The 10,876-nt window shown below is 35.2% G+C and overlaps 1 protein-coding gene across 1 annotated transcript in view; it reads right to left on the bottom strand.

Moving 5' to 3' along the window:
- LOC107702756 (GTPase IMAP family member 7-like) overlaps positions 1-5,355 on the bottom strand; it is a 6,127-nt gene extending 772 nt beyond the window's left edge. The window contains exons 1-2 of the mRNA XM_016505167.1: positions 5,346-5,355; positions 2,941-4,075 (exon numbers count right to left, since the gene is read on the bottom strand). Of these exons, the coding sequence (XP_016360653.1) occupies positions 2,941-4,075; positions 5,346-5,355 (1,145 nt within the window). The remainder of the gene's footprint in view (positions 1-2,940; positions 4,076-5,345) is intronic.
- Positions 5,356-10,876: the final 5,521 nt, after the last annotated feature.

Here is a 10,876-nt window from a genome sequence, read left to right as displayed (position 1 = left end):
TCATGATATCAAAAATCATTACTGATTGCTTATTAATATGATAATGTTCTGTAACGGTGCTTTCGTCATTGATTTCATGATTATTTCAAAGCTGTTAAATTAGATCAAATATAAATATTTAGGTGCCTTTATTGAGCTTCAATTTATCAAATATTGTTGTCAAATAGATGTGATGCTTAGTTATAATTGAATGGAATACTTGATTGTTTTTCTGAATTGATTCATCTGAGTTTACTTATATAAGCCTCTTTTTTGTGTGAAGTTATACTCAGTAATGTTCCAATGTGCTGTGAAAGAAAAGATTAATCTTTTTGTTGTTTACTGATATAGTGCAACAACAATAAATTACATTTCCCCCAGAAAAATGCCAACTTTTTCTGTTTGTGCAATAATAATCAATAAATGATTAGTGCGTCCACTTTACATTAAGATTCACTTTTACAGGTTACTAATGTTTGTAACTCATTAATAAATGGTTCACAGGCGTTCACTACATTAAGGTTCACCTTCACAGTTTATTAACGTTTATAACTCTAATAAATGGTTCAAAGCTGTTCACTTTACATTAAGGTTCATAATTAATGAGATATAAATGATAAAAATATAAATAACACCTATCAGACTCACTATAAAATTCTATTTTTGCTACATCATGAAATCAGGAATCTAGTTTTGAGTGAAATAAGTAGTAATAAATATATTTATTAAGCATTTATGGCATGTGAGTTAAAAATGGCTCACTATTTGGCAGGTATTGCATTAAAATCAGCCTTTTTATTCATGCATTTATAATTGCTTATAAATTATGTATAATGCATTTGTAAATAAGTTATCAGTCATTTATGAACACCTTTATAAACGGAACCTTAATGTAAAGTGTTACCCAGTTATTTTATATATTGGAACTTTCATGCCATTTTGCTGGGTATGCTGTTTCCTTGATTTTAATTTTATGATGTCATTAAGAGGCTGTCTTGCCGCAAGCCAATCACTTCATTGCTGGTCATGATTTCGAGTATCGATATATCTGCCCTTTCCAATGAGTATGCCGAAACGGAGTAATCTCAGCCAACTTAATCCAGATATTTTAATCAAATTTGCTAACTTGTTTGAAGAACCAAATTAGCCATTAATCAGTTATCAGCATTAACGTGCCCCTATTTTGATATTTGAAAGGTTCATAATTTGGTTTTGGGAGTCCTGAACAACAGGTTTATATGCATGCAAGGTCAAAAAAACTTTCATTTTCTTATAATATGCATTTAATTTTACCTTATTTCTCAACGACTCTCAACCGATTTGTTCTAGGACTCATCTATCCAAACCCCTCCTTTGTGTGAGGCTACTCTGCTCTGATTGGTCAGATGACCCAGTCTGTTGTGAATGGTCTACTGCGTACAGCGCATGCCGGAAACGGAACACCCATCACCAGTACTATATTATGGCTTATTAATAATACATCATATTATAATAATGATAGTGCTCTGTTGTGTTCTAAAAATAAAGAATCAGAGGGGAAAAGCTGTTGTAGCGGAACAGGTCCACAGCTTGGCAGTAAAGACCCAAACAATAATGGTATATGCGTTAGCCGAACACAGACATGCCAGCTACCAAAAATACGTGACTGTTACGTAACTGCAATGTAATTTGATGACCAAACTTTTGTTGTGGCAAAGTAACTAGTGTAAAAAGTGAAATTCTCGGTTTTGTCACCACAACATAACTTTGTGATTTTGCCAGGTAGTAACTGCGATGTCATAGTAACGTCATGGATCAGATAGCTGTGTGTTGGCAATCAGTTGGTCATTTTTATTTTTAAATGTATTTTTTTATGGGTGGATGTGCAGTAGCTAACCTAATTCATGTCCTCATTTGCCCAAACTAATTTAAATGCTATTTCAACAGAAGTGAATGAGGAATTGAGACTCATTAATTCTCTTCATTTATTAAAAATAAAAAACTAACATAAACAACAAAAATGCTAGGCATTACAAATGTCTCCAAACTCAAAGGTCACTGTTCTCAAAACAGTTAACACAGCGATCTGAATACTTTGTAATTGTCCTAAACAGATTGTAGGTTTTCATTCATTTCATGCAAATTACAAATCATGTGAGTAATATTCTCAAAACATTGTGCATAAAATTCTCAAATGTTTTCATAATAGTTCATACAGGCAATCAAAATTTTAATATATCAGAAAAAAAATGCATCTTTTGTTTTTGGTTTTACACAAATCACAAACAGTTATGTACTATTTGTCCAAACACAACAAACAAAACTGCAATTTGTCATACTATCTAATGAAAATGCCAATTGGCTGTAAACTGATAACTACTTGCTTAATAAAACACACAACGCAGCAAATGCATTTTTCCGAATCGTTTACACATTTATCACAATTGCTTTACAGTAATATTAAAAGGGAAAGTATACAAAGTGCAAGAAATAATATGCAAAAATAAAAAAGGGGAGGGGGGTGTAAGTCTATAAGGCTGTAGAGTAGGTAGAGAGAGGGGTGTAATGACAGAGAGAAGAAGAGTGGAACAGGTAGAATGAGATGAGCAGAGAGGAGGATGTAACAAAAGAGGAGAGGAGAAGGAGAAGAGACTAGTGGAGAGGAGGGCATTGATATGGTGGAAAGAGCATGAGAAGAAACCTTAAGAAGACATGGATATAGAAGTGGGTAGAAGGGGAGGAAGGAGAGGTATAGAAGGTGCAGATTAATTTTAATTGAATCATGGTTACCCTAATTGACCATGTAAGAAATCATGGCCTCTCCTTTAGAGAAGTTGGGAAAAAGAAAAAAAAAAAAGTTTCTATGTCAATACGCTTATAAGTGTTGTACTATGATTGTTGATAGTACAGATATTTTAGCCCTCTGTCACATCAATTTTCCTTTTTGTCTTTTTTAAATGCAACAGAAGCAAAATCTTGTACCATCTCATTTGCATGTAAGGCCTCTCTGCACATGCATCTGCTGCTGCTCTCTTCACTGCATCACACACTGAATCGGCTTCTTTTGCTGCTTTGTATCCATTAACTCCTCCTACAACTGCTCCTAGAAGAGGTGGAGCTCCGAAAAAGACACCCGCTGCCGCTGCAGTGATTGCAGCCTTCACATTGGGCCCTATTTCTCCTGTGTGCATGTTACTTATAGTTTGTGCTGCTGCGTTGACTGTTTGTATCACTGTTGGTAGGTTTTCTGGCTGAAGTAAAGTCACAACTGATGCCACTGCAACAACAATGCCCAGAAAAGCACCCATCAGTGTCCCTGCCGTCACTCCTGCAAGCCTATTCACATATTCCTTAAGAACAATGCGCTTTGCTTTTTCTCTTTTCTCTTGCAAAGAAAGAGGTTTGTTTTGTTGTACGGTGCGTTGTATTGTTGTAATATAGTGTATGGTTTTGGTTATATTTTGGTCAGTCTCCTCTTGAATTCTCTCATCCATCTTCTTAAGCATGTCATTGGTATAGCGGCCATTCACTTTTACCATCTCATCTATTTTGTCCAGCAGATTTTTCACCTGAACCCTGTTGCTCTTGTACCCCGAATCACAATCATTCCAATATTCGTTGTCGATGACATTACAGCGACCTCCACATTTATCAACCAGCTCCTGTAGTTTTGGACTTTTCTGAACAAATTCCTCAATTCTTTGATTTTTTAGTTCTTCACCATGAGTGAATAAAACCACTGAGTGTTTAAAGGCATTTTCTTGACAACATTCAACAATTTTATCCACAGTCTCCATTTCTTGTATTGTGTACCTCCCAGCCTTCAGGAGAATGACTAAGGCATCAATAGCTGGAGCACATTCAATCATACATCTTATGATCTCATGTTTGATCTTCTTATCATCATGATCGGCATCAAAAAATCCAGGTGTATCAATAACTCTGATCTTTCTTCCAAAAACAGTGTTTTCATTGCTAGCACATTCAGTTGTCACAGATGCAGGTGAAGCAGCACTTGAAAATAAATACTTTCCAAGAATTGTATTCCCAGTACTGCTTTTGCCATCTCCTGTTTTTCCAAGAAGAACAATTCTTCTTTCTGGCAGAGATTCACTGGCTATTTAAAAAAAGACACTTGTTATTAGATTTAAAATGTATTATGTTTTCAAAGGAATCTGAACATTTTCTGATAATGTTGCCACTTTATTAAACATTCACATGGACACTTTTTCAAACACTCACTATAATTCTAATAATCTAAAGCTGACATTGTGCACCATCACTAAAATAAATAAGCCAAGTCTAAATCTGCATGCTAAATGCACATGTTGGCAGCTTTGTATGTTAACAGGTCTGGTTCTATAGGGTGCTGGAAACGAAAAATGAAATCAATAGCACCCTCAGTTAAAGCTGCAATAATGGAATTTTGTTGCAGATTTGGCAAACTATCCGGTGCGTTATGGTTTGCGCTCTGGAGATCGGTTTCTATTTCAACGTGTTTTGCGTTGTGCAGCATAGAGAACTTTGTTGATAATAACGTTTCTTTGTGAGATTAGATGAGTGACAGCTTTTTAGTGATTATGAAAAGAGCGCTCTTTGCACCATAGCAACGGATGCCTATATATATATATATACAGCACCCTCACTAATTTAAGAAGCATCCTCAGTGATTTGATTCTGGAGCCAGGCCTGCTTCAGTAATGTTTCTCAAAGTGTTTCTAACATTAATCAGACTTTAAAATAATGTTTTTTTTTTTAGACTTGTACAAGTGCACTGATCACTGACTGTTCGTCCACTTGTATGATTCTGATATGTTCTCTTCAGACCCAGGAGGAAAAAAAGTGCACTTCCATAATGTACTTAAAGTGTTCTATTTTCACGCACTAATTTTGTACTTAATATAGGCTACTAAAAATTATTCTTTTACCACTTGTACTACACTTGAATTTAGTTTATATTCATGGTGTCCCAAAATAGCACAGTTGAGTACAATTAGATGTTCTTAAGATTATCTTAAGAGGTACTAAAGAATAATTTTTTTAGTAAATTAAGTACAAATTTAGTGTGTGAAAATAGAGCACTTTAAGCTATTATGCCAAGGTTAGGAGCAGTGAAGAGGAGTCCTAAGTCACTATAATACCAAATCACAAACTATCCTAAAATGGCTGTTGCCGGCAATATGCCTCTGAACGTAAACATTTTAGAAACATTTGATGATAATGAGCTGTTAACAAGGTATCACCTTTGGTTTTGGAGGTTATCCTAACTCCAAATTTTCCTTTGATTATATCCTTGTTTTCATTAACCAATTGGGCAAGAAGCAAGAAATAACAGCTGTTCTTGCATCCAGTTTGTTTGTTTTTTTTTTTACATTTGCATGTCTTACTATCAGCCATGATTATTCTACCTTGTTAATTCAAAGGCTGTTTATATGCATATCCGCTAATTGTTTTTGAGAAGCACACATGTAAGAGGCTGACAATTAGCTGAACATATACTTGTTTAATTAGAGACACTTAGCCTGCATTTTAAAATCTTTATTGGAATGTGGCAATTAACATTTTTATTTTTAAATCTTTATTTGAATATGGCAACATAATATTGCGCTCTTCAATATTTCTATGAATAAATCTCTTACAGAGACTATCAGCCAATCATTGTGTGTATAGTTAATAAGCACGATGACATCATCCATAGCAACGAGGTCAACCCCGCCCTTACTCTAAGGCTGATGATACACGGGACAACTTTTTGAGCAATGTTGCCGGGCAACTTTGGTTAATGTTGCCGTCAACAGGCAACCAGGTGAGACACAGGACCCACGACTGAACGAAAGTATCCATATTGAAATTTGTTACCCATTCTCGATGGGAAAGTGCCGAAGAAACATTGCTCAAAAAAAGTTGCCCAGCAAAATTGCCCATAAAGTTGGCCCGTGTATCATCAGCCTTAGCTTAAGACTTCTCTTTATTACTTAGTAAAAGTTTGACTCAGCAGCTTTGTTAATAGGTTTTAAGAGAAAACTCTTTTACTGCTATTGGTAAGACGAAATGTTTTGTGAATACAGACCCAGATGTGCTAAAACATTAGCCACATTTAAATCCTGACTCAAAACTCATCTGTTTAGCAGTGCATTTAGTGAATGAGCACTGTGCTATGTCCGAACTGACTGCACTGTATTATATGTATAATCATTTTTTATTATAGTTTAAAGTAATTTTAAATCAATTTTTAAATAATTTTAAACATTTTTAAATTCCTTGATTGTTGTGATTGTTTTTTTTTTTTTATAATTATTTTACTTCCTTTTATGTAAAGCACTTTGAATTACCATTGTGTATGAAATGTGCTATTTAAGTAAACTTGCCTTTAAGTACATTATGGAAGTGCACTTTTTCACCTGAGGAGCTTGGCATTGCTACAGCAACTGTGGTTAAAGCATATTTGACATGCTAGATCTTGATTCTTGTGCATTCCACAAATGGGCTGGCAAACTTGTTGTAAAACCAATGCAATATATATCTCAGGCACAGTGCAAAACACAACAATCCAACAATACAGTGTCAAACCACAAACAATATCCAAGTCATAGATAAAGGGCCCATAGATATTGTTTGTGTGGTGCGACAGTAGAATGGCTGCAGGATTTTCGAAGACTAAAAATACATATGCACAGAAGAACATAATAACTCTTTACTTCCATGCTCTAATGTAGACTGCCATTTTTCATGTAAAAGTTTTTCATATACTACATTAAAATTACAAAAATAAATAATAACGGTGGAATATCTATATCTGATAAAATTGCATAATTTAATACAACCTAGCACAGTATTAACACTACTTTTGATTATCAGCTACAATTGTAAAGAATCGGTCAGATGGCATGAATCATTATCAGTACATGGTGTCAAAATGTAAAGTACTCACATGGATGAGAATCAGCACAGCAGTTGGAGAGGGTGTCAATGGGCAGCTATACCAAAAACATTTTTACTTGTATTTCCATAATGTAGCGTTACAGATTCAGTTTCGTTTTGGCTGTTCTCTGTGTGCCGCTGTTTAAGGGAGGAGCTGATCTAACCTGTTCTGTGGTCATGGATAGAATGAAACAGCACATTTTCTCCATCTCCATACCTGTGAAGCTACAAAATCACTTTTCAGAGTTTCCCTTCAATTTAAAGATTTCAAAACTGATTTAGGAGATTATGATGAGTAAAGAGGAGAGAAAAAGCAGGGGGGGGGTGATATGTAAGCCACTTGCATTGTCTTTATTGGCTTGGTGCAGTGGTGGACATGAGTGTGGAAAACTGGAAGGTGTCTTGCTTGATTCATCTGCAATGAGTGAACTATAGACATCTACACTGAAAAAAATGGCAATGGGGTGGTTACATTTTTAAATATGCATTTCGCATTTCTTACATGATTAATTTATGCGCTATTGGTAAGACGAAATGTTTTGTGAATACAGACCCAGATGTGCTAAAACATTAGCCACATTTAAATCCTGACTCAAAACTCATCTGTTTAGCAGTGCATTTAGTGAATGAGCACTGTGCTATGTCCGAACTGACTGCACTGTATTATATGTATAATCATTTTTTATTATAGTTTAAAGTAATTTTAAATCAATTTTTAAATAATTTTAAACATTTTTAAATTCCTTGATTGTTGTGATTGTTTTTTTTTTTTTATAATTATTTTACTTCCTTTTATGTAAAGCACTTTGAATTACCATTGTGTATGAAATGTGCTATTTAAGTAAACTTGCCTTTAAGTACATTATGGAAGTGCACTTTTTCACCTGAGGAGCTTGGCATTGCTACAGCAACTGTGGTTAAAGCATATTTGACATGCTAGATCTTGATTCTTGTGCATTCCACAAATGGGCTGGCAAACTTGTTGTAAAACCAATGCAATATATATCTCAGGCACAGTGCAAAACACAACAATCCAACAATACAGTGTCAAACCACAAACAATATCCAAGTCATAGATAAAGGGCCCATAGATATTGTTTGTGTGGTGCGACAGTAGAATGGCTGCAGGATTTTCGAAGACTAAAAATACATATGCACAGAAGAACATAATAACTCTTTACTTCCATGCTCTAATGTAGACTGCCATTTTTCATGTAAAAGTTTTTCATATACTACATTAAAATTACAAAAATAAATAATAACGGTGGAATATCTATATCTGATAAAATTGCATAATTTAATACAACCTAGCACAGTATTAACACTACTTTTGATTATCAGCTACAATTGTAAAGAATCGGTCAGATGGCATGAATCATTATCAGTACATGGTGTCAAAATGTAAAGTACTCACATGGATGAGAATCAGCACAGCAGTTGGAGAGGGTGTCAATGGGCAGCTATACCAAAAACATTTTTACTTGTATTTCCATAATGTAGCGTTACAGATTCAGTTTCGTTTTGGCTGTTCTCTGTGTGCCGCTGTTTAAGGGAGGAGCTGATCTAACCTGTTCTGTGGTCATGGATAGAATGAAACAGCACATTTTCTCCATCTCCATACCTGTGAAGCTAGAAAATCACTTTTCAGAGTTTCCCTTCAATTTAAAGATTTCAAAACTGATTTAGGAGATTATGATGAGTAAAGAGGAGAGAAAAAGCAGGGGGGGGGTGATATGTAAGCCACTTGCATTGTCTTTATTGGCTTGGTGCAGTGGTGGACATGAGTGTGGAAAACTGGAAGGTGTCTTGCTTGATTCATCTGCAATGAGTGAACTATAGACATCTACACTGAAAAAAATGGCAATGGGGTGGTTACATTTTTAAATATGCATTTCGCATTTCTTACATGATTAATTTATGCTTCTCATATAAACATATTTTAATAATGTACCATGTATTTATTCTGTAAGGATGTTCAATCATATAGAATTAATCATGTTGAAGCTAAATGAAGTAGTTATGTTTTCTTCAGAAACCCCGCCCCTTTGCGAAGGAAACCGATTCGCGCCCATCTAGGTAATTAAAACTTGAAAATAAAATTCAGTTTAGAGCAGCCATTCAGTATTTGAATGTGCACATTTTCACTCAGGTTTTATGTACTTGTCATATCAAACAACATTGTTTTAAAAGTTACATTTGTGTTAATGCTCAAGTTAGCTAACGTTAACACTAGCTTTAGCCGCGTCTGAAAATGTCATGTATATTATAGTTTGTGTTCGAAATGTGTGTAATCTTTTTCTTTGTACGTTGACTAGTTTAAAATTTGCGTCAGTATGAGAAACTGAGCCTAAAAGCGTCTACACCGGACGTTACCGTTGTCGTGCTGTGCCGCAACAGCCTGGAGATGTCTACAATGGACGCGACAAAGCGGCCGTTGCAAAGAGCTTGAACTACATCAGAAATAGAACAGGGAATGCGTTAACTGTTTTGTAGCATTTTAAAATGCTGGTTTAATGTAGTAAGTGATGCTAAAAGACATGCAGATGAGGCCAGAATATTAACGTAACTTGTTTAATTACACGTTAAGAAAACGCTTATGCATTAAGAAGATAGTATTTAAAGTTCATATTTTGGGTTCATCAGTTTTTCTGCAGATATTATGCTTTATTAGTAAGGTGTGTACAGAATGTGGTCTTTTCCCTGATAGCACACATACATCTCGGAGACGTCTATTTGATGTCTGCATTTACATCTGCAAGACGTATTTTTTAGAGTGTTTGCTCATCTGCAATACGTCTATAGGACGTTTCCTTTTAGATGTCAAATAGACGTCTATTAGATGTCTTTAAGATGTTTATGATTTAGAATGTATGTAAACCTGACTTCTGAAAGACGCCTGTCAGATGTTTGTCCAAAGCAGATGCTTTCCAGATCAAGAGATCTTTAACAGACATCTTGCAGACGTACATGTGCTATCTGGGTTAATATCACTGTCTCGGTACATTAAGCATTCTTTACATGAGAGGAAAACGCTTAACGTGTAAATAAACGCGTTGCGTCCACATTTGGGGCTTATGTGCGTAGCTGCACGTAGCGTATGCTTTACAATTTTGTCTTTATCACTGTGTTGGTACATTAAGTCACATGCAGCGTTATTTGTGTTAAGCGTTTTAATGTCCCTGTTCAAGTTCTGCTAATTCACAAGCTGAGAGAGAGTCATACTCGCGAAGGTGTTGTTATTTGTTAAACCAAACAAAATCAAATCTTTCAAAAACATGCATCAATATGATTATTTTATTGAGTGACAGGCAGTGGGTTTAATCGGTGGCATTATTAATAGATTTACTATCCGGCGTCTTCTAGTCATCTCCGCGACCTGCTTCCCTTGGGGTTTTTAGACATAGAAAAGGCGAAAAATACACTGCATTGTCCAGTTTTTCCTCAGAATGATGATTGGAGTTACTTTTGCAAATCTCGATGCAGCATGACTGACAAACAATGATGACATTTTCCACAATCACGACAGAAAATCAAAATACTGCCCTAAACTCAATAGCGGAGAGGCAGCGCGATCCTCTCAGTATGGCGGATAAACAAAGCAGTTTCCCAGAACTCAACGCGGCGTGACGTCAGCTTCACATTCTCTATACACATAAAAACATGATATCAGGCTTTTGAAAAATCAAACATTTTGAAACAGAACTATTGCTTAAACCAATGAGCATAATCAATAATCATAACCAATAATCAGTTTTATTATTAAAAATCCAGTACAATGATTGTTGTTTTAAAGAAAATGAACATTTTATATGCCTTCTGTTTAGATGTCTGGTTTCTCCTGTCCTGTGAAGACCCCTTATTCTCCCTTTTTTTTAATGCTGTTTAGTAGTGGTGAGTATTATTTAAAACTTTTACTTTTGTTTTAAGAGGTTGCATTCGCATGTGTACATCTCTGATGACTGCTTTGAATGATATGCGTCTTAATATCATTTGATGA

This window comes from Sinocyclocheilus anshuiensis, unplaced genomic scaffold (assembly GCF_001515605.1).
Source record: "Sinocyclocheilus anshuiensis isolate Anshui unplaced genomic scaffold, SAMN03320099.WGS_v1.1 scaffold919, whole genome shotgun sequence".
NCBI classification, from domain to species: domain Eukaryota; kingdom Metazoa; phylum Chordata; class Actinopteri; order Cypriniformes; family Cyprinidae; genus Sinocyclocheilus; species Sinocyclocheilus anshuiensis.
This window is presented reverse-complemented; position numbering and strand designations above follow the sequence as displayed.